General features: G+C 37.2%; 1 protein-coding gene across 1 annotated transcript in view; it reads right to left on the bottom strand.

Annotated features, from left to right (window-relative positions):
• The window catches only part of kif21a (kinesin family member 21A), an 81,203-nt gene that overhangs the window by 34,888 nt on the left and 18,354 nt on the right, over positions 1-27,961 (bottom strand). The window contains 8 exon segments of the mRNA XM_059334340.1: positions 140-329; positions 926-1,121; positions 2,201-2,316; positions 3,279-3,449; positions 4,345-4,476; positions 5,728-5,868; positions 6,788-6,970; positions 10,322-10,544. Coding sequence (XP_059190323.1) covers positions 140-329; positions 926-1,121; positions 2,201-2,316; positions 3,279-3,449; positions 4,345-4,476; positions 5,728-5,868; positions 6,788-6,970; positions 10,322-10,544 — 1,352 coding nt within the window.

Below are 27,961 nucleotides of genomic sequence, written 5' to 3'. Positions count from 1 at the left end.
TCCACTTATTTTCCTAAAACCCTGCTGTGACTGTGTGGTGTCTAATTCCTGTTATGTTAAGCGACTTTGAGTACCTTTAAAAGCGCTATAAAAAAGAATGTATTATTATTATTATTATTATTGTTATTATTGTTGTTACCGGCGCGGCTGAGCGCCTGGTTGGCCTGGTCGCTGAGCAGCTGGGTGAGTCTGCTCCTCTGGGCGTCGATGGTCTCCTGCATGGCTTTAACCCTCACACGCAGGTTACTGTTCTCCGTCTGCAGCATCGAGTTCTCATGGAACATGTCGCTGAAACTCTCCACGCCGTCCTCACCCATCAGACGCTTCCCCTGCAGGAGGAGGAGGAGGAGGAGGAGGAGGAGGAGGAGGAGGTAGAGAGGAGAGGAGAGGAGGAGTTATAGAAAACAGCTGGTTACTCCTTCCTGAAACCTTCATGTTTAATCCATTAAGGCCTAAAACGACTGGAAAAAAAAGCCTGTAAAACATCTGGGCGATTTTAAAATAACCCCCTAAAACCTGTTTTTTTTTTGTAATTCTGTGTCTTTTTTTGGTAATTTTGTATCTTTTTTAAGCCATTTAGGCCTAAAACGCCTGGAAAAAATGCCTGTAAAACCTCTGGGCGATTTTAAAATAAGCTTTTTCTGGAAGTTTTCTGGAGTTTTTCTGGAAATTCAACAGAAGTGTCAAGGCTTCCTACTGAATAATCGTTCTGGAAAAGTCCCATGATGCATTGCGACACTTCCACATGTATTCTGATGCATTTCATTGGCCAAGAGACCGAAAATAGGTGGAAAAAACTACAAATACTACAAAACGACATATCTGCTTTCCCGCCTTTAATGGTAGAATAACGCAACAGCGCCCCCAGTTTTAATGGTAGAGATGCAGTAATGCTTTCCCGCCTTAAATGTTTTAAACTCCTCACCGTCTTGTACTCCATCAGCTCCATCTGCAGCCGAGCGATCTCGGTCCTCAGAGCGCTGATCTGCTGGCTGGCCTTGTCCTGGTTCACCATCACTTTGTTCTTGATGTTTCTGGCTCGGTTGGCGTATTTCAGCGTGTTCAGCGTCTCCATGAAGTCGCGGTCCGACGGGCTGATGCAGGCGATCATCACCGTTTGACTGAGAGCAGACGGAGAAACAGGAGTTAGATTCAAACTGTGAAATCCAGCAAATAAAAGTACTTTAATGTAGAATACTTAAAGGAAACTACAAGACACTTTTAACTCTTTATGAAACAAAGAGAGGTATACATTTTTGCTTAAACAGTTTCTTTTAATGTTGCAGCTACGGGTCCACAAGGGTTTTCGTATAAACAATCTTCCTATCCTTTTTCTTTTCCTTTATTTTTTTTATTTATTTTTTGGTATCTGTTTGTATGTTATGTTATGGTGTTTGTATGTTGTGTATGGACTCTTAATTGTACTGTACAAGTGTTGCGTCATGTCTTGTGATACCTGTTTGTCAGTGTCTATGATTGTATATGTGTTGTGACTGTATTGACCGTTGTTGTTTTTGTTTTGTTGATGATCTCGGAGAATGGACAGTTTGACTTAATGTTTGGACTCCAGGAAGAATAGCTATGCTAATGTGCTATTGCTAATGGAGATCCAAAAAAAAATAAAAAATAAAATAAAAAAATAAACAGTCTTAACATAAGCAAACAAGAACATAAGTGAGAAGATTATGACCATTTCTAACTGCCAGACCATGCTGCAGTAAAATAAGAGGTTTTTTAAAGGAAGTCTGGTGCTGATAGAAACACTTATCCTCTAATTAGAAGTTCACTGTAGCTGCTTTAATTGTGATTTTTTTTTAAACTGCAAGCTTTTGTGGAAATATCAGTGACAATAATAAGATTTCAGTGCAAGATTTCTGAATATTGTTCCTGTTCCTAACCAATGTCTGTTTTCAAAAATTGCATGCAAAATTGTCAAATATTGCATATTTCACAGAGATTTGCATATGCTTTATTAAAACAAGTCTTTATTTTCTTAATGCATGATGATTAAGAAACATTTTAAACTTTATACTGAATATATAAGGCCAACGTGGATTTTTTAACCTCAATGAGACTTTCACTTGATACTTTTTATGCTCCCTTATTCAACCAATCAGTTTTAAAGAAAGATGATTTAAACAACAACAAAATCAATCTAGAAACCTTTGACCATGACCTTTGACCTCTCTGCGTGTTTTACCTGTTTCCTCCTAGTGAGTCCTGCAGCAGTCGGGTGAGTTTGGAGTCTCTGTAAGGCACGTGGGAGGAGCGCTTGCTGCGGTCGCCCAGAGCGCTGATTACATTCCCCAGAGCCAGCTACACACACACACACACACACACACACACAGGAGAAAAGAGGAGAAAAGGGTTTTAAGGTGGTGTAACAGTTCACTGAACACGGTTTCTATCTGTTGCATTTATTCCCACAACTGTTCTTTGAGATCACTAAATAAATCAGTTTGTTTGTTCAGTCTTTAAGGTTTTTATTCTGGTTTTCACCTTTGTTCAGCATGCAGGAGAAGTTGTACAATGAGATCAAATGCAAAAAGTGTGGAGAGGAAAAGACTATTTTATTTTCTATTTGTGAAGTTCTATGAACAACTCTGCCTTTACCACTAAATGTATCAATTAGACAAACTTTCTTCTTATGGAAAACACAAATAAAGTTTAGTCACATAGGGAACCCTGCAATGAAAACTCTATAAATTATAATCACAAATTAATTAAAATGCTTAAAATATCTCTGAGAAAAAGAACATTTTCAACAAATCAAAAGTTTCCTTTAGTACTTATGAATTATTTGGTATTGACAATACTTCAAACTGAAGCTTGTGCATGTTAGATAGTTTAGATCAAGCTAAAATGATGCTGCTTGTAGCTTTTATGATGACATTTTTGTTCGCATGTTTATCCTTCTGTGCAGAACTGCAATTTCTTGTTGCATTTATGAAATTCAGCCACTAGATGGCAGTGTAACTCCAGTTATGAGCAGCTCTGGTTTCTCTGCAGCCTTTTAGTCCTTTTTATCCAAACTAGTTCTGAAACCAGCCTGGAGGGAAGTCAGCATTGATTACCTGCAAGCTTGTATTAGAGAATTTTGCTTTTATCCCAAAAAAATAAGCTAAGAAGATTAGAAAACTGTACAATATGATTATTTTTCGTCTTCCAAACCAATTTATTAGGGGTCGGTTCAAAATGAGGTTCTTAAACCAGAATTAAACCAGTTCTGTGTTGGGGAAATGTTGTATTTGTGAGTCTCCAGCTCTCCTGCAGCTCACCAGCCCACAGTTGATGGAGATTCCCTCTTTGGCTCGGTCTCCGGTCGCTCCGGTTCTCTTCAGCCTCTCAGAACCGGCCAGATCCACAAAGTGGAACTTGGCTGTCAGCGTCTCGTACTCGTCCATCTCAGAGTTCCCGTTGGAGACTCTGTTGTCAGGCTCACTTTCTTGCTGAAGGGACAAAAACACAGAAATATGAGATACTGCATGTTCAAATAATGGTGCAATCTCATTTTCTATGCAAAATTGGAGGCATGCCACCTGACAGCTTGTTTTGCAAAGTTATTAACACCAAACCAATATGAAATTTAAACGTCAGTTTTTAATGTTCAGGAGGTTTTTTACTGGAAGCCGAATTATTTGCAGAGATCTCCACCTCTCCAAAGCAAACTGACGTGCTGATTAAAACAAACAAAAAAATACTAAATAGAGTAGTTTTGTGTTAAAAATCTGTCTTTTCCCAATGCACTTTTGAATGTCTGCTTAGGGACTGGAGCTCATCTGCTACAAATGTTTACTCATGTTTTTCTGGTATCTTAAGATCCAGATGTTCAGGAGGATTTTACTAGAAGCCGATTATCTGCAGAGGTCTCCTACTCTAAGGAACAGACATATTTGCTGATTAAAACTTGTAAAAACACTGAGTAAAGCAGCTTCATGTTAAAATTCAGTGTTTTTCCAATGCTGTTTGGCACGTCAGCAGAGGAAGCTGCTTAAGTTCTTCTCTGATAACTTAAAATCAAGACATTTGATTAATAAAATCCTTCATCTGGTTACAAAATATAATTTAAAATAAAGCGTATTGTTAAAAATGTGTCTTTAAACAAGATAAAAAGTCAATTTATGACGAATTCTGATGCATACCCAAAGGTTTTTTCTTGATTAAAATTATTTTCTCTCGGTTTTAAAATTGTTTAAAACATCTGGGATAAAGTAAGTTCACAACAGAACAAAGTATATAACATAAGATTTTCTTTTAAACATTCCTTTTTTAAGCCTCTGTAGCAGGAGAACTGTATTTGTCACATCTATTTGTTTCAGAATAAGACACGGAGGCTGTACTGACATTGTCGGAGGCACAGACGCGGACTTGGCACAGGTGGATGGTGAAGATGGCGTGGGATCTGGAGCTCTGCACGTTCATCTGTGTGCTGGCTGTGGTACGGGACAGAGCTCCCAGCTTCAGGCACTGCATCATCTGAACACACAGAATTAAGATATTAAAATATAAAATAACATGCTGGTTGAACTCAAACAACAAAAACAAACACTGTGTGGCATTTATTAAAGTAAACATCAGTGCAGGGATTAATAATATATGAGCTTATTGTTTTTATAAAAGGCCTCCTGAGAGCAGAAACATTATTAAACATTAATTTTAATTGCAAACATTATTAATAGGGCTATTTCCACTATCGCACAATACCCAGAATGAGGCGGGTCTCACTCGCCGAAACGCCGCTAATTTGAATACGAGCCGTCTGGAGCGGACTTTTATCAGGACTTTTTTTTCAGGACTTTTTTCGTCCCTGTAGAAGAGCAGGGTCTTTTTTTCTCCCGTGAAAAAAGTCTGGTTACTGATTGGATAGATCGCTAAGCAGGACGCCACAACAACACGCGACATTTGTAAAAGCCAGCGAAGCAGTGTTGCCAACTTAGCCACTTTGTTGCTATAATTAGCAACTTTTCGGCTCTTCTTAAGAGAAGTAAGAATGAGTCGAAGCGGCACATTACTCCTGCAGCAGTCTCTCCCAGCTGCAGTCAGAGAGCTGGCTAACAGTTAGCTCTGTAGCAGTACAGTGTGTATGTGCTAACAGGCTAACAGTTAGCTCTGTAGCAGTACAGTGTGTATGTGCTAACAGGCTAACAGTTAGCTCTGTAGCAGTACAGTGTGTATGTGCTAACAGGCTAACAGTTAGCTCTGTAGCAGTACAGTGTGTATGTGCTAACAGGCTAACAGTTAGCTCTGTAGCAGTACAGTGTGTATGTGCTAACAGGCTAACAGTTAGCTCTGTAGCAGTACAGTGTGTATGTGCTAACAGGCTAACAGTTAGCTCAGTAGCAGCACAGTGTGTATGTGCTAACAGGCTAACAGTTAGCTCTGTAGCAGTACAGTGTGTATGTGCTGCTGCTGCAGGAGGTGTTCACTTAGCGATCTCTGTTTGTTTACAACAAGCACCAGACACAATTCATGATCACTATGTTTATGATCAGTGGAGACGCTGTGCATAATTAGCCATGCTGCTTTGTTTATGACCAGCTGCTGACTTTGTGCACAGTTAGGGACGGCGGCCACATTTGCGTCTCCCGTGTTTAATCCATCGCAACAACTGAAAACCATACGTCACCTCCAGAGTCTCTAAATCTCTCTGGGGGCCTTTTTGTAGTGGAGACACACAGAGTGAGAGGATATTTGAGAGGGCGTGGCCTGAGACTAAAGGCTCGTTACCTCGGCGGCGGAGGACACGGTCCGCGTGGTCACTCCCACCGTGTAGATTCCTCCGGTGGCGTCTTCGTGGATCTTGATGTGAGATTTCTGCTTCATGTCTCGCACCGAGTCAAACAAGTCAAGAACCTCCTCGTTATAAAGCTGCAGGGAGGGAAAAAAACACACAAATAGTGTTTCTAACAAGGCAGATGCTTCAAATTAAATCATCAAAATCCATTGAAAGTATCTGATCATTTCAGACACTTTTTAAACCATCTTTAACTGCATTTAGAGCAAATATTAGCAAGAAGAAAAACCAAAAACTCACTTTTGTGAGAGGGTAAACATAAATAAATGTACGGTGTAAACAATAATAATAATGGCGGTGCAACAGATTGCTGTGTATTTGGGCTGCAACTAAAATATTTTTTGCTGATTATTTTCTGAATTTATCAATTATTTTTTGCTCAAAATGTTAGAAAATTGTGAAAAATGTCCACAGTGCCACGTCATATTTTATTATCTTTGAAAACACAATAAAAACACACATTTCTCACAATAAAATTAACCTTCAACTCTTTAACAGTTTAATAGCATTTCAATTGAACTTTTAGTGTCTCAAGATGCGGTTTTCCAAAAACCTTTTTGCATCTTGACAACAAAATCTTGTTGAGATATGAAAGACTTTAGTGTAACAAAAGGTCAAATTTAAATAAAATCAACAGTAACTGTTGGAGACTGGACTCTGAAAGTCTCCCTAATGTTTCTCTGCATTTATCCATATTCCTAATGTCCTCTCATGTTTCAGGTCTCTGTCTCAGTCTGATGGACCTGCACAACTGTCTCCACACTTTACTCCTGCTGCTCCTCCTCCTCCTCCTCCTAACCTCTGATGACAGCTGCTGCAGTTCAATTGTCAGCGAGGATTTTTTCACATGATGGAGTTCAGTGTCAACAATATAATCCTGACCTGTTATTCTGCAGAGCCTGAAGCTGCTGAGGAGGATTATACTGTGTCTGTTTCATTATTTTAAAGCAGCAGGTAAACTACTGAAACAGAGAGCAGGTTTTTGTGGCGTACCTCCAGGAACTGTGCGTTGATCTTGAACTCGGGGACGGGGCGTCCCTGCTCCTGCGCCGCCTGTCTGCGCTCCTCGATGCCTTTGAAGAGGTGGTGCACGGCGCGCGGGATGATGCCCAGCTCGTCCTCCGAGATGTTGACGTCGAAGCCCGTCCCCATCGTGTACGTCTTCCCCGAACCCGTCTGCAGGAGAACAACACAAGGAAAAACAAGTCAATAATGAAATGAAGAAACTCCAGTGTCCAAAAAGAACTTGGTTCACATTCCTAGCTAACAGTAACAAATTATAAACTACGTTTTGGAGTCTATAAGTTATTTAAACTACTGAAGAACTAAACTGTCCTACAAACTCCAACTGCAGTAACTAGGCAGAGAGTAAAACTGAGAAAAACTGATTTTTTAACTAGCCAGCAAAATGTGTTAAAGGTAGGTGAGTTATTTGACACTTATTTCTACCTGTATTGATGATGTAATGTTTATGCTCAAAAACAATGACAATTTATTTGACCTTTGACCCCAAAAATGTCATCCTGCACTCTGGCACCCTCTTTACATTGCTGTAAAAGGTGTTTTCAGTAAATAAAAATGTTCAAATTGATTTTGTACAAGTGTGTTTAAAAGTGTTTAACAACTCTATTCAAAGATGTGTGAACTTTAGACTTAATATTATAAAGTAAAGTTATATTTTAGTCTTAATATAATCGTATCTACCTTATTTTACTTAATCACTATCTAGATAATAATTTCCCTATCAAAAACTTATATTTTTTATTATTCTTGTCTTCACTATTCTGCTTTGGTTTTGAGTTGGATTTTGTAGTTACTACAATTTTTTTTTTTAGCGTTATTTCTTTGAAATAAAGCAAAATTTTAATGTTAAACTTTGTCACAAGAGAAAACAGATGGAGAAGAAGTTCATTTTTAGTTATAACTCAATTTCGACCAAAAATGTAGCTACAGCAGTTAGACTTTATAGGGCAGAACAGTCGAGCATCACTCTTCCATTTCAGAATTTCTTTGTCTGCAATTGTCGTGTTGCTCTTATATGGACATTTTATTTGCATACTTCAGGTTGTGCGTGTTTTAACATGCACCAGTGACACTTTGCATTAAAGTAATGTGTTATTTAGAAGCTAAATCAGCATGAAATTGCCTGTACAAACTTGCAAAAGACTTGACCTCATTAAATGAGTCCAGAGTGTGAAGAAATGTCTTTGGTTGCTGATTTCTGAGTGCAGCTCCTCTCACAGCCACAATGATCCATCTCTAATGTTAATGCACATTTCATTTATGTTTAATGTGTTTACATGAGACCTCAGGTGTGTTATTATCTTAATATTTGTGCAAACAAAACATGCACAGGGTTGAGAATTTAAATTTTGGTTTTTGGTAAATTTTGCATTAAAAAAATGCATTTTAGATGGTTGTACTTGTATTGCATTGTATTTTAATGTGATTTTTTGAGTTCCCTGCCCTTTGGCCTCCTCTGCAGACATGAACTTTCTACATTAAGCTTCAGGATGTAAAAAGCAAGTTTTTACAGTCAAGAGAAAAAGGGACTTCTGTCTCTTTATCAAGAAGAAAAGTAGTCTCAAACTGGTTTATTACGTTATTTTAGCAATTTATCTGCACCTTTTCACCTCACAAATATGAAATGTATCATCTATAGAGCATTAAAGAGACATTAACATTTAGTATGTCATGCTCTGCTTTGCAAAAAGGAACAAATCAGTTCCAAACTAAGTCCTTTTAAGAGATTTTACTCTATTCTCTCCACATCGTTACTGTCTGTTTATATCTGCAGCCTAACAGTCCGATTAACATAGCCATTTTGTGTCTTTTTTTGGTCATTTTGTGTCTTTTTTTGGTCATTTTCTGTCTTTTTTTAGTCATTTTGTGTCTTTTTAGTCCTTTGGTCCAACATAAAATGCTCAAACTATCATGCTCAATAAAGAATTTTAAATGTTGCAAACGTGAACAAAGGTGTCAAATCTAACATATAAGAGGGTTCCATCCAGTTCTATCATTTTATACTAAATATATTTGTATAAAATGATATATTTGTTATATATAGCTTTATTTATAGCATCATTTTAGATTAATGCATGTTTTATTGTTTTTCTGATTCTATGTGCAGCACTTTGGAGTCGTTTTTGTTGTTTAAATGTGTTCTACAAATAAAGTGGATTGGAGAGAGTTGTTGTGCTGCAGCCGAGTGCATCGCTCTATTTCTAGATGATTGTCTGTGAAGCTGCAGAGACGTTGAGGTCTGATGTGAACGAGGTCAGAGCAGCAGCAGATCTTTCTTTCTCTCTCTGTGATTCAGAAGTAGGCCAGCAGAGACAGACACAGCTACTGGGAGAGATGGTTAACACACACACACATACACACACACACACACATTAAACATGTATAGTGGTCTAAAAAGGTAGGTGGGTGTATGTGTGTGTGTGCGTGCCATACAGCAGGAGCTCTGTCACCGTGGCAACCCCAGCAGCAGAAGGAGGGGTGGAGGGCTCTGAGGCCCAGAACCTGCAGGTTATTTCCATGTGGTGAACTCAGTGAAACCAACAGGGAGAGAGGAGGAGGAGCAGAGGAGGAGGAGCAGAGGAGGAGGAGGAGCAGAGCTGCAACTTATGATTATTTCTATTAATCTGCATCTAAATGCATCGTTTGATCTATTAAAAAGTTCTGAAAATAGTGTAAAAAGGCCCAAGAAGACATACACTCACTGGCCACTTTATTAGGTACACCTGTCCAGCTGCTCTTTAACACAAATATCCAATCAGCCAATCACACAGCAGCAACTTTATGCATTTAGGCCTGTAGACATGATGAAGATGAGCTGCTGGAGGTCAAAGTGAGCATCAGAATAAGGAACGAATCATTTTTTCCATGACTGTAGTTGAGTGAGTTCTTGTTTTTTACTTACTATTTTTATTGCTCTGTCTGTAAGGTGATCTTGTTAAGATGTGCATTATTATTACAGGTGCATCTCAATACATTAGAGTATGATGGTTTGTTCAAGTCAAACAGCCCCAACCAAGTATTGAGTCATATAGATGGACATACTTTTAAGAGGACAACATTTCCATATTAAACATACTTTTTAAAATTGGTCTTTTGTAATATCAAATTTTTTTGAGACACTGAATTTGAGGTCTTCATTAAATGTAAGCAATAATCATTATAATTAGAATAAATTAAATAAATAAAGACATTAACTGTTTCATTCTGTGTGTAATGCATCTATATAATGTGTTATTTCCACTTTTTGAATTGAATTACTGACATAAATAAACTTTCTATGATATACTAATATATTGAGATGCACCTGTACTTTTATTAAGACAACAAATAAGTCTATTTCCCAAAACTAATCCTTTAAAACGTGGACAGAAGTCTCCTTTAGTGCAAACATAAACACTCTCCACGCCTCCTCCTCCTCTCTCTTTTTCTCTCCTCACACACACACACACACACACACACACACAGAGTTTCTCTGCAGCTGTGGCGGCGAGGACAAAGACTCGCCTGTCCGTAGGCGAACACGGTGGCGTTGTAGCCCTCGAAGCAGCCCTCGATCAGCTTCTCGGTGCAGGTGGAGTAGATGTCGTCCTGCTGTGAGTCCATGTCGAACATGTAGTCGTAGGTGAAGGACTTGTCTTTGCCCAGGATGACCTGCGGCTCCCCGGGCATCACGTACGTACAGATGTGACATCCCTCGATCTTCTCCCGCGCCAGCTGAGGACGGATCCTGCAACAAAACAGAGAAAACACAAACATCAGAGTTTGTTCAGGTGCAAAATGAGGACGTTCACTTTATTAGGTACACTTGCACAGGCTAATAAAACCCAGTACGACAAATCTGCCACAAAATGAGATCCACTTTGAGATCTAACTGGTGAAGCTTTTATTCTGACATGCCCGTTTTTCTGACCGTCCTGAATCACAGGGACAGATTGAACTCGTTTTTTTAATTGCAAACATTTTATCTGCTGCAGATGTTTTGATACAGTGAAGCCTGAAGGTCAAACATAATCTGACCCAATACTGTGTCCCATAAAAGATGCCAGCTGGGTCAATGTGTGTGTGTGTGTGTGTGTGTGTCTGTCTGTCTGTCTGTCTGTCTGTCTGTGGAGGAGACGGAACATCAGCTGTAAAGCTGTTCTGGATGTTTGAAATCTGGCAGATTAACTCATTTAATGTGGACGAGGAGAGAGAGAGAGAGAGAGAGAGAGAGAGAGAGAGAGAGAGCGAGGAATTGCATCCGACACACTGATATATTGTTGCTGTCTTTATTTACTATTTTTACTTGATGAACTGTATATTGTATTGTCCAAATATTTGGAAAAAAAATGTGTACTTGTGCTTTAGCATTATTGTTTTTTAACTTTCGTGGCAATAAAGTCTTATTGAATTGAATTGAAATTGCAGAGAGAGAGAGAGAGAGAGAGAGAGCAGAACTGTGTCACAGTGAAAATGAGCATTTAATTCTTTGTGAAAGACAGATTGTGTAACCAGCCGTATCATGCAAACACACACTGCCTGTGTTCAAACACACACACACAAAACATAAATACATAATAAAATAATAAAAATAAATATTTTTTTATATTTTAATATTTTATTGATTTAATTTTTTAAATAAATAAAACAAAGAAAGAATGTTAAACTTTCCAATTTCCTGATACATTTTTTGTTATTTTTTTAATGAAAAAAATTAAAATAAATAAATATATATATATATATATATATATATATATATATATATAATAAAAAAAAATAAAAAAAACATACAACCAAAACCATAAATAAAATGGACTCTCTGGCCCTTTTATAAATTACACTTTAAATATGACAAAATCTGACATTTACTGTCAACAAACAGATGTTATGTAATCAGACGGATATTGTTCCATATCTGGATATGACCTTTGATAACTTCTGCCAAACTCAACAGGTCGATGTTGTAATCTGCAGATTAATGCATGAAAGTCATTTACTGTGAGGAGAAAACCAGCAGGTTCTGATGCTGAAAGTCCAGAATTACTGAAACATCAAGAGTCAGAGTCTTTGTTCTCCTCACACTGACGTGATTTGTGACCGAAGTCTCAGAGAGTTTGAGAACAAACCCTCCCGGTGGGTTCAGCAGCACCTGACAGCTCCGTCCTGCAGGATAAGGGCCTCATTGTGCCTCCGGTTCAGAGGAGAACAATGCAGCGAGCGGAGCACAGAGCGGCCATTGTGTGGCTCGCTGCGACTGGATCCCAGCGCCGCCACCGCCGCCACGGCTGCAGGATTACACGGCTGGACGGAGGCGAGGGAGGAGAGGGACGTCCTGCTGGAGGTCACCACATCACCAAATAACTGAGTCACACTGAGGAGTCACGGGTCAAAATACTACCTTAAAATACACTATATTCTTTATTCTTCTGCACATTACTTCAAGATATGAGGTCATTTGTTGTTACACTAGTTTTTCAGGCTGCTAAACTTATGATTTTGTATTTTTGTTCATCAAGAAATTTAGGCTCATTCTTCTAAAGCAGTGACTTTGTCTTGAAGAATGTCAAGAAACTACCTAAAGTCCTGATATAGCCGCAACCAAAACTGTAAAAGACTTCATGTTAAAAATATTAAAGATTTATTCATGCAATATAACTCTAACTCGCAACAGACAACAGTGTAATTTACTGTATCCTGTGCAAATATATTTATAGAGCAGATTTTTTCTATTTTCTAATATAACAATCCATTGCAAATATCCATTACAGTCATATCTAATCTGTATCAGTGTATGATGTATTTATAGAGTACAAGGCTATTTTATTAATATTTTTGTCTTGTTTATAGCATGTTTATAGTGTTATTTGAATTTATCTTGTCCATAGTGTAGTTTTTTCTCTTTTCTTTGTATTCATTTTTTGTATTTCTGTCTTATTTTTTATCTGGTTTTAAAGTAGTTATTTTATTTTCATGTTATTTATATTTATTTATTTGTATTTTCATCTTGTTTTTAATCTTTATAGTGTAGTTATATATTTGTATTTTTTCCTTGTGATCATCTTGCTTCTATGTAGTTTATGATGCCGTTATTTTATTTACTGTTATTTGTATTTATTTATTTGCATTCTTGTTTTTTTGTCTTATTTACAGTGTTGTCATTTTGTTTTTGTTTATTTGAATATATATATATTTTTTATTTTTATTTTGTATTTTTGTCTTGTTTAAAAAAAAAACTTGACTCTTTTCTTGAATCTTGTCACTTTTCCTCTTTGCTTTTTGACTCTTATCTGCTGTTTTTCTGATGTTGGATCAATAAAGTTCATCTTATTTTATCTTAAAATGTTTCTTGAAAGCCTGAAAGCTGCAGTGGGAAATATAAACATGCGAGCATAGTAAATCATGAGACAAATCACTGCTTTATGGATATATATATAATGGATAAGTACCTCATTAATTCCACTTTAAAAAATCTGTTTAAACTGATCATAAGAAAAGAAGTTTAACATTTCTGTGATTCTCAGTATTTCTAACAGTCCTTCAGGTGAGAGTGAGAGGAGCAGTTTGGACGTGAAACTGAAACAAAGTCGTCTATTCTCAGAATAAAAACCTCACAAGACTCAGACCGTCTCTTTAATCCTCGTCTGAACGGAGCTCGTGTCCTATTGTTTGGATCCGACGCTGCTATTGTTGTTTTAATGCACAATACACGTCAGAAAATCAATTAGCTTCCATGACAAATTGACTGTATTCAACCAGTTACATGTTTCAGTGTAATCCTGCAGAAACACCAGAGGAGTCTTTGTTTCTGAGGGTTCGGCTCAGTAATGGGCTCTAATCCTGTCACACTCACACACCAGGGAATAGAAAGGATGTTTAACACATTTAGTCTCTTTTCTCAGCCTCATGGATTCTGGGGGAAATGTGTCTTTAATGTAAATATTAAAAATGAAGTCTAAAATAATAAGAAAATAATATTATTGCATTTTTTTTTTACATTTTTATTTAAATGTTATTTTTTAAATGTATTTTTTGAAACATTTAAAAAAATTAAAAACTGCTATATCATTTTCTTTCTTTTTATTTTTTTACATTTTTATTTAAATGTTATTTTTTTAAATATATTTTTTAAACATTTACATTTTTAAAAAATTGCATATTATTTTTTTTCTTTTTTACATTTTTATACATTTTTATCAAAATGTTACTTTTTTTAAACATTTAAATAAAAAAATGCTATAATAATATATTTTTTTCTTTTTTAAACTTTTTTAAATTTTTTGAATACATTTTTAAACGTTTACATTTTTTTTTTAAACTGCTATAATAATATTTTTTTAGTTCTTTACATTTTTATACATTTTTATTTACATGTCATTTTTATGAATATATTTTTTAAACATTTAAAATTTTAAAAACTGCTGACTTTTTTTGTATTATGGTGATATGAACATATTGTGTTATAACATTTTGTTAATATAATTTTAAATAAAACTAATTTTTATTTTTACACATACATTTTACAGGAGGAAAAAAAATCAGAAAAATATTCTTGCTAAATTTGGGATATTAATTTTAAACATTTTATATCCTTCAGCCCCACTAACTACACTAAATCAGGCTAAAGATGTATTTATTTATAATATTTAATATATTATTTTATAATACAAGTAAATAACATTGTGTCTCACTAATTATCATTAATAATGCAGAATAACTGCAGTAAACTGAGCTTTACTGTATCAATAAGAGAGCCATAAAAAACAGTTGTGTCGACTCGTCTATTTTAGGAGCTCTGGTTAGCGGAGGTCAGAGTTCAGGTGAGGGTCGGGGTCAAAGGTCACAGCGTCTCTGCAGCAGAGACCTGAAGTCTGGCTTCAGATTCAAACAGAGTCCAAAATAACACAAACAGAAGCTGGAGGCTCCACATTAATCTGACTCAACATGAGGAGAGTTTGGCTTCTTTAAACATCATTTAGGAAACAGAAGTTAGAGAGACTTGGTTGTTTTTCTTGTATTTTCACACTTGTACTTTCTGAAGTTCACAGGTTGTTTTTGAGCCGGAGCACGCCTGAACCTGCTGCCCCGCCCCCCGATCCTCCAACCAGCAGATCACCTCTCAGCACCCAGATCAATAAATCACAGAGAGAGAAGTGAAGAAACAGAGGAGACAGAGAGAGAGAGAGAGAGAGAGAGAGAGAGAGAGAGTCTGTCTGCAGCCTCAGCTCTTATCTTATAAAGTAAATGTAGAAAAAGAGTTTTAAGGAGAAAGATGGCACCAAATTAATGATATTCTTGCATGCAGACAAATTAAAATAAGTATTTTTAAGAACCGATTTGTTGTCAGGAATCAGTGGCGTCTTTAAATTCACTTAACAAAATTGTTTGTAATACGTTTTTATTCATGCATCATTCCATTTCCAACATGTCTTATCCTTTGAAAGTTTTGCTTTGTATTTTTTATATTATTTTTTGGTATTTTATTTCCATTAAACTTGTAATATTGTAATTGTCTGACTTATTCCCACAGAGACAAAATTATTTTTATTTACTTATAAATGTATGCATTTCTATCGCTTTTTCTTGCACTTGCATGAAAACCATCAGCTTTATTGGACATTAAGTCTTATTAAATGTAATTAAATAGCTGAAAGCTACATTTCTGAAGCCACAGTGTTGTGCACGACTTCATTCCTCTGCAGAGAAAGCGATCCGTGCTGCAGCCTGAGACTCTGCTGCTGCTACAGAAACAGACTCAGAGACTCAGAGCCAGAATCTTTGTGCACTCAGCTGATAATCAGAGCTGCAGCTCCGGTCCTCTCTGCAGCAGAGAGAGTTAACGGGACTGATTCTTTATGTGCAGATCTGCTGACAGCAGCAGTGTTGCTGCTACGGATGATGTCACCTGCCTCAGAGCTGCCCACTCCACTTAAACACTACGTCTCACTGCCCTTCACACAGTAGATAGGTGAGCCTGTGTGGAGGGCGGAGAGGGAGAAACAGTGTTTGTGTGTGTGCAGGAGAAATAAAAGGGACGAGGAGAGAAAGTGTGTCTTGGCTCAGTGCCACAAGCTGAAGGTCGGCCTCCTCAAGGCTGTTACTAGAGGTAGACCAAAACATCGGCCGGCCCATATATCGGGACGATATTTGTGAATTTTACTTGTATCGGCAGAAACGAAAAACATCAAATATGTGGAGCCACCACCTCGAGGCCTAGAACAACATACACATTGTTTGCTATCCAGCTGTTAATATGTTTTGTTTGTTTTGTTAAAAATGTTTCTTTTTTTGTTTAAATTGAGACTTGTGTAACATTTGATATCATTCTGTCATTTTCATCATGTAAATGGAGGGAGAAAAGGCAATATCTGCTTCAAGAATCGGCCCAAAAAAATCTGCAGCACATATCGGGGATCAGTTAAGACTGAAAATAATCGGTATCGGCATTAAAAAACCCGTATCGGTGGACCACTAGTTTGGAGTGAACTTCCTCCACCTGTTTGTGTTATTATGAAGCTCTACAGAACAAACTGTGAACCTGGTGTGTGCAGGTGTGTTGCAGCTGTTTCTGGTTTTTGTGTCACGGTGCAAATCAAAAGGTGGCTGAGGGCAAATTCAGTCACTTTGTAGTGAAAGTGTGTGTGCAATACAGAAGTTTTGTGTTAATTCATAATATTGTTCATATATAATTTAATACATTTGCAAAGCTTCTGCTTCTTCACAGGCATTTAACTATCTCTGTGGCACTTAAATTCATATGATTTCTTTTACATTTCAGTTTCTCAGTGCTGACTGACCCGTCTGTTTAATTACTGATACATGAGGCTTTTAAATGCAGAAATAATATACAAAATAGGTGATAGAAAAGTAAACTTTGTGGGATTTCACTGCATCTCTCCCCACTAATGTAAATGGAGGGAGAAAAGGCAATATCGGCTTCAAGAATCAGCCCAAAAAAATCTGCAGCACATATCGAGGATCGGTTAAGACTGATGTCAAAATAATCGGTATCGGCCTTAAAAAACCTGTATCAGTCGACCACTTGTTGTTATTGACGTGAGGCTGCAGCCTGTTTCCTCTCTCACCTCTCACTCACTCACATCAGAAATCATTTCTGACAGACATCATGTGACAGAAGGGGGCGGGGCTTCCACCTTTTTACAGCATCAGGACAGTTGAGAACTGGTTGGGTAAGTTGCAAATTACAGCAACATGCAGTTAATTATGTTTGAAGCTCTTTGCTGTCATTTGTATTTAATCTTTCTGTCAATCAAAGCACCAACAAAAGGAAAAGTCTGCAGGCCTCAGAGCCAGCTGAGAGCATTATACAACTCAACACAACGAGAAGGAGGTCAGAGATACAAAAATCACTTCGTTGCATATAGGAAAAGCTTGAATAACTGGAGAGGCAGAATCTACAACTTGTGTTAGAACTCACTGAATCAGTCGGTTTTACTAGAACTTGACATTTAAAGAGCGCTCTGACTGCAGCATGTCAGAAATATTGTTCCTTATTACACTGATTTTTCTTTCAGCAGCATCATAATAAGGTCATTGTTTATGTAAATCTGAATCCCTGTTTATTATTATCTTCACCAACATCTACTTTTCCTGAAAAATAATGTAGCACAACTAAAATATTTCTGAACTTATACAATACAAACAGCTCACATTGTAGAGAACAGAAGCCACCAAATAAATAAATAAATCTCTTAATTAAATTAAATTAATGTTATGTTCCTGAAAGGCGCTACATAGTTATTATTATTATCATTATTTTATTTATTTTTTTAACTCATATTAAGTTTTCAAATTTTTGATTTATTTGATTTATTTTGTTATTTATTTTTAATGTATTTAACAAATAAAAAAATATATTTAACATAATATCTGTTTTTATTCATTTAAATTAACTTTAAAATGTATTTATCTATCTATCTTTGCAATTATTTTTTTTTAATTTCTTTTTAAATTTAAATTTAATCTTAATTTTTAAATTTGGACTAAAAAAAAGTGTATTTTTCCAACCTTATTTCCACGAATAATGTTTTTTTTTCTAACATACTGTACAACACTTGCAAAATAAAGTATGGCAAGCCATTTCAGGGAAGTCTTTTTTTATTGCACTTAATTGGATCTTTGTTATTAATTCCAAGTATTCCCACAATACACAACACAAAGATAGAAGTTACTGTAACTGAACTGTATTATTGCATCCTGTTCTTCTGCTGCATCATAAAGAGCTGCATGCTGGCAGAGCTGCATATTAATGTAATAAATCACCTCTGCAGTTCAGGGGATTAATGCTGAGCTGGTTTGTGTGTGTGTGTGTGTGTGTGTGTGTGTGTGTGTGAGAGTGTGTGTGTGTGTGTGTGTGTAGGTTTAAAGAGAAAGACTTAACGCTGTGGGAGCTGGAATGATATCTGGATTTCACAAAACCGTGAAAGACTTAAAGCATGTGTGCATCCAGAGACAAGAACGGAGCAGAAACAGATTTCCAGATTTCCCTTCTTAAAATCCAGTTTTTGCAAATTTACAGGAAAGGTTCCACCAAAAAATGATTCAGTAAAATACAAGTGAATAATATGTTAAAAAGGGCAATAAGGCTTTAATTTATAGTTTGAATCCTTGTTAGTTGTTGCCTCGTCCTGTTTTGGTGGAAGTTTTTAGAGCATGGGTCTCAAACTCGCGGCCCGCGGGCCAATTGTGGCCCTCATGATGATATTTTGTGGCCCTCACCTTGATATGAAAGTTTAATGTGAGTTTTATATGAATGGCACTTTACCGTGTTGTGTGGAAGGTCCCTTTAATTACTTTTTTTGTAATTTTGTGTCTTTTTTTTTGTAATTTTGTGTCTTTTTTTGATCATTTTGTGTCTTTTTTTAAGTAATTTAGTGTTTTTTCAGTCATTTTGTGTCTGTTTTTGTAATTTTGTGTCTTTTTTGGTCATTCTGATACTGCCTCCAGCAGCCCCCAGATAATTAGAGTTTGAGACTCCTGTTTTAGTACAAAGAGGAGTTCATTTTAAGTATCAGAAACGCTGCCAGACGTGGTTTCATGCTCCGTCTCCTCCTGCAGCACCAGACAAACAAACACATCCATCACCCAGAAAAGCTTCAACTTCACATCTGTGCAGATGAAATAATCCCTAATAATAATAATAATAATAATAATAATAATGATGATGAAGCTCCAGTTTGTGCTTTATGTCTGCAGCAGTGAGACGCTGCGTGACAGAGGATGGGTTGCCATGGTGACCGGTAATAGAAGCAGAGAATTAAAGTCATAATCCGATCAGAGCAGGATATAAAGCTGGTCGGAGGAGGAGGAGGAGGAGAGAGGAGAGTGGAGGGGAGGAGAGGAGAGGAGGAGAGGGGAGGAGAGGAGAGGAGGAGGAGAGGGGAGAGAGGAAGAGGAGAGAGAAGGGGAGAGAGGAGGAGGAGGAGGAGGAGAAGATATGGAGGAGGAGGAGAGAGGAACAGGAGGAGAGGAGAGAGGAAGAGGAGGAGGAAGACAGGGAGGAGGAGGAGGAAAAGGAAGAGGAAGAGGAGAGGAAGAGGAGAGACATGTTATAAGAGGAGAGAGGACGACAGGGAGGAGAAGGAGGAGGAGGAGGAGGAGGAGGAGGAGGAGGAGGAGGAGGAGGAGGAGGAGGAGAGAGGAGAAAGGAGGAGAGATGAGGATAGAGGAGTAGAGAGGAGAGAGGGAGGATGAATATGAGGATGAGGACGAGGACAAAGAGGAGGAGGAGGAAGAGGAGGAAGAGGAGGAGAGACGGACTCTCTCAGCATCTTTAACTTTCCTCCAAACCAGCCGATGAACTGAAGCTCAAACATGTTTTATCATATAATTATTCTTCAGGAATCATTTCACCTCCTTCTTTTTAACCTTTAACCTCTCAGCTGAGCGGTTTTAGTTTAAATATCTTTGCTGAGCCGAGCTTTCTGCTGGCGACTCAGTCTGGTTTAAGATCCAACTGGTGTTTAGAAGATATAAAACATTAATGAGTGTAAAGCGAAGCTGGAAGAGAGAGTCGGCCTCGGGTCAGTAGACGACCGTCTGTTCATGCATCAATTAATTAAAGTCAATGAATAAAAGAAAAAACTGCTTTTTCTTCACACATTGCACATAAGAAATGTTTAGAAGAAGTCAATGTCAGTGCTCACTTATGTTTCATAAACTGTTGCAGCAATTTGGGGCTTAATATAATATTTTTTAACATTTAAATGGATAAAATTGGTAAGAAAACCCTCGAAAATCTCCCACCAAGACACCAAGACCCTGAGGAACACCAGAGAAAAATCAATGCTGTCATTTGGTTTCTGCAAAAAAAAATTTTCAGCGATTGTATTGTGTTGTTTCCTGCTGAGAAAGCCCTTATTGTGAATCTAGTGTGTCAGCCATCCGTCCTCTGAATGCTAATTTGACTTAATTTGACCTTTTACTTATTTATTTTAATTTATATTAAGTTTCCCCATTTTTAATTCATTTATTTTTTATTTTAAACTTAATTTTCAGTTGTATTTTTTTATATCAAGATTTAAATGTATTTATTTTATGTATATTTTTTATTTTTTTCCTTTTTTTAATCTCAATTTTTAAACAGAATTTTCCGTTTCAATTATTTATTTAATCATATTAAGTATTAAATGTATTTATTTAAATCAAGTAATTAATGTATTTATTTTATGTATTATTTGCTTTTTTTATCTCAATTTTTAAACTAAATTTTCCGTTTCAATTATTTATCTAATCATATTAAGTATTAAATGTATTTATTTAAATCAAGCAATTACTGTATTTATTTTCATGTATTATTTGCTTTTTTAATCCTTTTTTAACTTTAAATTTTAAACCTAATTTTCTGATTCATTTATTTGTTTTTTTGTTAATTTAAAGATTCATATTCATCACCACAAAATAACAAAAAAGGTATTATTTTGCTTCCAATAGCAAAACTTAGAAATTATATTGTGCTTATAATAAAAAAAATGTCCATGATCTGAGTAAGAAGTCCACAAGAGGGACAGACTTAAGATTTATGTTTTAAAGCTGGAACTAAAAAGTCTCATCAGCTCAGTATTTTTCCACTTGAGTAACTAAACTAAAGTTCAAATGAGTCATATTAATTTTAAAAAAATGTTTTTTTATAATCTCCACAGACTTGTTACTAGGTGTGTTACAGAGCAACAGTGAAAACTAATTCATCACATATTTCTACAGGAGATCAGAGCAGAGATGAGACAGACAGGCAGCCACGTGTTGGCGGGCACGCCGCCTGGTTTATAATCTGCAGACCAGGTTCCTGCAGACCAGGTCCCTGCAGACCAGGTTCCTGCAGCTGAACCCGCCCCGCTGCTGACCTGACCTTATTACTTCATCTTCCTCTAATAAAGCTGTAGATATTCATGGATAACCCGCTGATCCTGGAGCTCGTGAGCACTTTTGGGAAAATGTGCTTTGAAAAACAAACGGCGAGTCCCGATAACGGCTTTACTGCTTCCTGCAGGTCAGAGGTCGGGGAGCAGACCACCCTGGTCATTACCAGGGGCAACGAGAGGAGAGGACGGAGTCAGAGAGGAGGAGATGGTCTGTAGCTGTGGACATGGAGAGAGGAAGCTGACAGGCGGGACAGGGAAGATCTTCTCCCCTCTGTGTTAACAGACGGGGCTTTCTAGTGTGAAAAACTACTTTCGTGGACATATTTTATCCATATTTTGATAAGGAAAGCTTGCACGCCAAACAGCTTTTGTTTATCCAGGTTAACTGACTCTTAAATACCCGATTTATGCAACTCCAAGAATGCAGAAATAATCAAAAACAATCTGCAGAAATGACACATGCATGACGTAAAGAAATAAGGTCACTATTAAAGATGAAAACAGGTATTTTATGAGTGTCAGTGCAACCTGAATTTAGTGTTTGATTATGCACATTAAGTATTGATTTGGTCACAAATGTAATTAAGAGGTTTATTTTACTTACAAAAGACAATTTCTCCAGGTGAACTGACTCTGAAATACCAGATTTATGCAACTCCAAGACTGTTTAGGGAGCCCAGTATGCAGAAATATTCAAATACAATATGCAGAAATAACCAAAAGTTGCATGGTGTCTGCCTCAAACTGCATGCTAACAGGCATTTATAAGCATCAGTACAACCTAAATTTAGTGTTTGATTATGCGTCTTAAGTATTGATTTTATCACAAATATAATTAAGAGGTTTATTTGACTTACAAATTACAATTTATCCAGTTGAACTGACTCTTAAATACCCGATTTATGCAACTCAGAAGAACTGCAGAAATATTCAAAAACAATCTGCAGAAATAACAAAAAGTTGCATGGTTTCTGTCTCAAACTGCATGTTAACAGGCATTTATTTAAGCATCAGTGCAGCCTAAATGTTGTGTTTGATTGTGCATATTAAGTATTTTTTGGGTGAAAACTTATTAAGAGGTTACTTACTAAGATTCATACTGGCTGTCCAATTACAAATGAGCCAGGATTTATATAGACGTTGTATGCATTTGTTGCTTGCAAGTTTACTTAAATACTGTTTCTCTGCAGTTTGTTTGGATGAAGAGCATGAAAATCTCTGTTTACATCTCCTGTTCACACTAATCAGAGGCATGAAAAAAAGACTTTTGATGACAGATGAGACTTTTAAATGGTCATTAAATTACTGATTGTGCAGCAAATGTTTTTAAAGCCTCCCTCCTCCTCCTCTTCTTCTTCTTCTTCTTCTTCTTCTTCTTCTTCTTCTGTCCTGGTTAATGAGCTTTATTTGTGGCTGCTGTGAGTGATGAATCCTTTTCAGGAGTGGAAACAAGTTGAACCTAATATGAGAGGTGTTTAATTAAATTTGGATCATCAAGCTCAACAAATAAACTCTTACTGTGTACAGTTAACTGGCATCATGTACTGTATTTAGAGCTGCAGAGCATCTCATATAACAGGATAAATACATAGACTGCATAAAGATATTACAATTACATTTACAGAAATATTTATATGAAGTCATCCTGGACTGACACTGGTTACTTTGTTTGTTTTTGTTAGTTTTAGTCTTTGTTAATTGAAGAAAATTACCAATTACCATTTCCTGCAGCATGTGCTCCATTAGGGGTGCTGGATTTATCATTTTCATGAAAAATATTAAATAAATATAAATAAATATAAAATTAGTTTTACGATTACTCGATTAGTTGTTTGGTTTATAAAATGTCAGAAAATAGTGGAAAATATCAATTTGTGTTTAGCCCACAACTTAATTTAGTTTACGGTCATAAATGAACCAGATAATATTCACATTTAAGAAGATGCAATCACAAAATGATTAGCTTTTTTTCTACTCAAACTAACTAATCAATCACCAAAATAGCTGACAACTAATCAATTAATGTTTGCAGCTCTGATTTTATCATATTTTCATACATTCATTTTGTTGGGGGGTCATTTTATGTCTTCATTAGTGGGGAGAGATGCAGATGAAGTTCACTTTTCTATCTCCTATTTTGTGCATTTAAAAGCCTCATGTATCAGTAATTAAACAGACGGGTTAATAAGCACTGGGAACCTTAAAAAAAAAAAAAAAAGGGTTTAAATGCAACAGAGATAGTTAAATGCCAGTGAAGAAGCAGAAGCTTTACAAATATATTAAATTATATATGAACAATAGTATGAATTAACACAAAACTTCTGTGTTGCACACACACTTTCACTACAAAATGACTGAATTTGCCCTCAGCCACCTTTTGATTTGCACCGTGACACAAAAACCAGAAACAGCTGCAACACACCTGCACACACCAGCTTCACAGTTTGTTCTGTAGAGCTTCATAATAACACAAACAGGTGGAGGAAGTTCACTACAGAGCACTCAGCCAGACAAAAACAACAATATATACAGTACAGGCCAAAAGTTTGGACACACACCTTCTCATTCAATGCGTTTTCTTTATTTTCATGACTATTTACATTGTAGATTCTCTCTGAAGGCATCAAAACTATGAATGAACACATATGGAATTATGTACTTAACAAAAACGTGTGAAATAACTGAAAACATGTCTTGTATTTTAGATTCCTCAAAGTAACCACCCTTTGCTTACTAGAATATAAGACATGTTTTCAGTTATTTCACACTTGTTTGTTAAGTACATAATTCCACATGTGTTCATTAATAGTTTTGATGAATCTACAATGTAAATAGTCATGAAAATAAAGGAAACACATTGAATGAGAAGGCGTGTCCAAACTTTTGGCCTGTACTGTATATAATCTAATTTACTAAAAGAGGAGAATAGTAACCGTGAGAGTATTTGGGAGCATTTCTGGACTCTAAAGTTCTCTTCAGCCAGCCGTGATCTGCAGCCTCATTCAACCATTCAACCATGTGGTGTTGACACAAGAGTCCATCACTGTGTCAACCAGGCTGCACACAAAGGCAAGCCCTGGAAATACGTGTGTGTGTGTGTGTGTGTGCTTGTACTTCCTACATAGTGAGGACCAGAACACGTTTTTAACCAACAGAGTGAAGACATTTTTCTGATTTCAGACTTTGTTTCAAGGGTTAAAGGTTACATGATAATGATAATTAACTGAAACTGTATTGTGTGGTTACAAAACTAACTAAAATTATAGTGAAAATGTCCTTCGTTTTCGTCTTTGTCAACTTTTTTCATACATAATGAAGATGGATCAGACAAAGGAAATAAAGGCAAAATTTACTGTGACCTCTTTTAATCTCCCACCCAACAAATACCCCATTATAAAAAAACTAAAACTAATGAAAACTAAACTAAAACTAAAGCATTGCAAAAAAAAAAATACTAAATGAAAACTGACAAACTCACTCTTAAAACTCATTAAAACTAACTGAATTTGAAAACAAAAATTCACAACAAAATTAAAACTAAAACTCATGAAAAATACAAAACTATTATAACCTTGCAAGGGAATTCACTGTTCCAATGAGGGTCCTCACAAAGATAGAAGTACAAGAAGTGTGTGTGTGTGTGTGTGTGTGCGTGCATGCGTGTGTGTATGTCAGCCAGCCTCCATCTGCAGCTTTCCACGCAGCCAGAGAGATAATAGGTTAGGTAAACATCAGGCAGGTCCGGCTGCACCGTTAACCCTTCACCTCCTGTCACATATTTGGTTTTCTTACCGTTATTTGGCGATAGGAGGGAGCAATCAGTTTTAAATTTGGGCCACGTTTATACATAGCAGGGTATTTAGAGAAACTAATATTCCCCCCCTCCGTTTTCAAAAATAACATCTTGCACACAACATCGTTTTCAAAAAAGTTGGCATTTACATCAACCTGCATAAATACGCCGTCTAGCGCCATTATAACTATGCCAAACCTATTATATGGGCGGCAGTGTAGGGAGAAGGATAAAGCCATGCAAGCCAATCAGAATCCTCAGAATCAACAACAACCAATAACACGAGCCACTTCCTGTTCCTTCCTTCGCCTCTGCTCCTCGTCATAGTATAGCAGTTGTATTTTCAATTTCAAACAGACCAAACGCATTTGCACAAACGTAAAAATGAGTCCTGCCTTAACAGCGTCCATGAGAGCCAAACAAACTGTAAACAGGGCGCTCTCATGACGTGAAACATTTTCTGGCGCTTAGAATGAGCGTGAGAACCTAAAACCCCGTTTGTTTCTCCCAGTTGACACGACAACACAGAACCGGAGTTTTCCAAATTCTCCACTTTGCCCGGAGTTTTTAGAAATAATCGTTTTCTGTGATAAAAACGGGGTTTTCGTAGCCTGGCCAACCAGCCGTTCATTTCTCCGTAGAGGAGGTGTGGTTTACGATCCTCCGGAGCCGTTTATTGGACGCTTAGAATGTCTATCAAAGCGTCTGTAGGTAGCTCTTAGCCAATCAGATCAGTTATACCAGATGACGTAGTAGAGCAACAGAGATGGATGTTTGTTGTGTGTGTGTCTGTGAGAGAGTGTTGTTTGCTGCTTTGCTTCTCCAGTTCTCGCTTTCTGCAAGATTATTTATTTTCACGCTTTATTCCCCCTCATGTCATTCAGCCACACATCCACTGATTTTATGGGCAATAAACAAGCTGCTGCGGGTCTCTGGGGGCTCCACTGTCCCCCGGCTCGTAGTGAGATCACCGGCGTTACGGTAGCGCCGGTGATTAGCGCCGCTAGCGGCTAATAGCCCCGCTACCGGGGGACAGCGGAGCTGCCGAGAGACCTTTCACCTTTCAACTTTCGCTCTAAACTATTTAAAACACCATCTACAGCTAAAGAGAGTTTCGCGTCTGCAGCAGCCATGTTGGATCCGGAAAACTACAAGCTTCCAAGTGCCGAGTAGGACGCGTCATCGTCGTGCCGTCCCTCCCCGCTCTGTGATTGGATCCCTAAAACAGGGCTAAGAAACCTCTCTGGTTGCCAGACTGGATGGAGGTTTGAAATTAAATATGAGCGCGCAAGGCATTCTGGGTATACCCAGGCTAGGGTTTTCGTGTAAATGAGAGGCCAAACTGCATGGAAATATCTGCGTTTTCCCTTCATGTAAACAGGGCCATAGACGCCACCTTCATTGAGAGTTCTCACCTGCAGCAGGAAGTCGTCATGAATATGCAGATTCAGACAGATGCTGCTGCAGGTGGTGGAGCGGCTCGTTTACATACATACACCACCCTCAGCTCGTTTAATACACGCCGGCGTCTCAGGTGCAAGACTGTCTGACACAGGAAGCTGTCTGACAACCGCACTGCACTAAAGGTGTGAGAAGTGTGTGTGTGTGTGTGTGTGTGTGTGTGTGTGTGTGTGTGATCCATCAAAGGACCGACAGCATCAACACCACCGTCTATTTACTTATTATCTGTCTGAACTCTGTGCAAATTAAATGAGAGAATATTTGAACAGTATTTATTTTCACTTAGGTTATCTTAGTGAAAGATTAAACTCTATCAAGCCTCTCTTTGTGGAGCTAATGTTACTCTAACTGCATGTTTACCCTCAGTAAAAACTTTTGGGTGCACCATAATTATGTGCTGGTGCTCCTAAATAAAAAAGTTAGTGTGCAGCTCTGCATTTATCAAGCAAAAAATGCAAAGAATCTGCTGTTTTTTTTAAAAATACACAGATGTTCTGCTTTTATTTGTTCCATATTGATGTTGATTTAATACCTCGGGGCCTGGACTGTGGGTTGGACTCTGGGAAATGGATGAAATGATTCACCATGATGAAAATAATTAGTGGTTTCTGCCCAATTTGAGCTGCTACAGTTGAGTATACAGCTTCAGTTGCCTGTTTATATAAACTGGGTTAGAGAGTTTAAAGATGCATCATCTAAATTAAGGAGAAACCACAGATGTAACCTCTAATATCACATTAAATAGAGCAGGATTCATGCAGAGCGGCTCCCTGCAGACACAGCCTCCCCACATAAATAAAGAGGTGGCAGCTCACTATGCAAACAGAGCTATTTGTGACCGTCTGAGGCCTATTTGTGACGATCTGCTGGCAGTTTGATGATGGAAGTTAAGTTACATCCACATCCTATTTGCAGCACGCGATCCACATTTAGACCCTCATCCGTTATAGCCGAGCCCCTTAACTGGACAGATCTGTAAAAGGCTGAGCACACACTGGAGAGGAAACTGGAGCAAAAACAAGACAGAATCTCCTCCTCTCCATGTTAATAGACAGGGTTTTTTAAGTGTAATAAACTACTTTTGTGGACATATCTAATTCTATATTTTGATAAGGACAAACAGCTTTTGTTTATCCAGGTGAACTGACTCTTAAATGCCTAATTTATGCAACTCACAGACTGTTTATGGACCCCAGTATGCAGAAATATTCAAATACAACCTGCAAAATTAACACATGCATGACAAAAAGTTGCATGGTTTCTGCCTCCTCAAACTGCTCTTAAAATAAAAATACTGAACTTATAACGAATAAGACCAATATTAAAGACAATAACAGGCATTTATAAGTGTCAGTGCAACCTAAATTTAGTGTTTGATTATGTGTATTTAGTATTTATTTTATCACAAATATAATTAAGAGGTTTATTTTTCTTACAAATGAGAATTTATCCAGGTGAACTGACTCTTAAATACCCGATTTAAGCAACTCCAAGACTGTTTAGGGACCCTAGTATGCAGAAATATTCAAAAAC

Source organism: Centropristis striata, chromosome 6, assembly GCF_030273125.1.
Source record: "Centropristis striata isolate RG_2023a ecotype Rhode Island chromosome 6, C.striata_1.0, whole genome shotgun sequence".
NCBI classification, from domain to species: Eukaryota; Metazoa; Chordata; class Actinopteri; order Perciformes; family Serranidae; genus Centropristis; species Centropristis striata.
The sequence above is the reverse complement of the archived record's forward strand: the minus strand, read 5'-3'. Positions and strand labels throughout refer to the sequence as shown.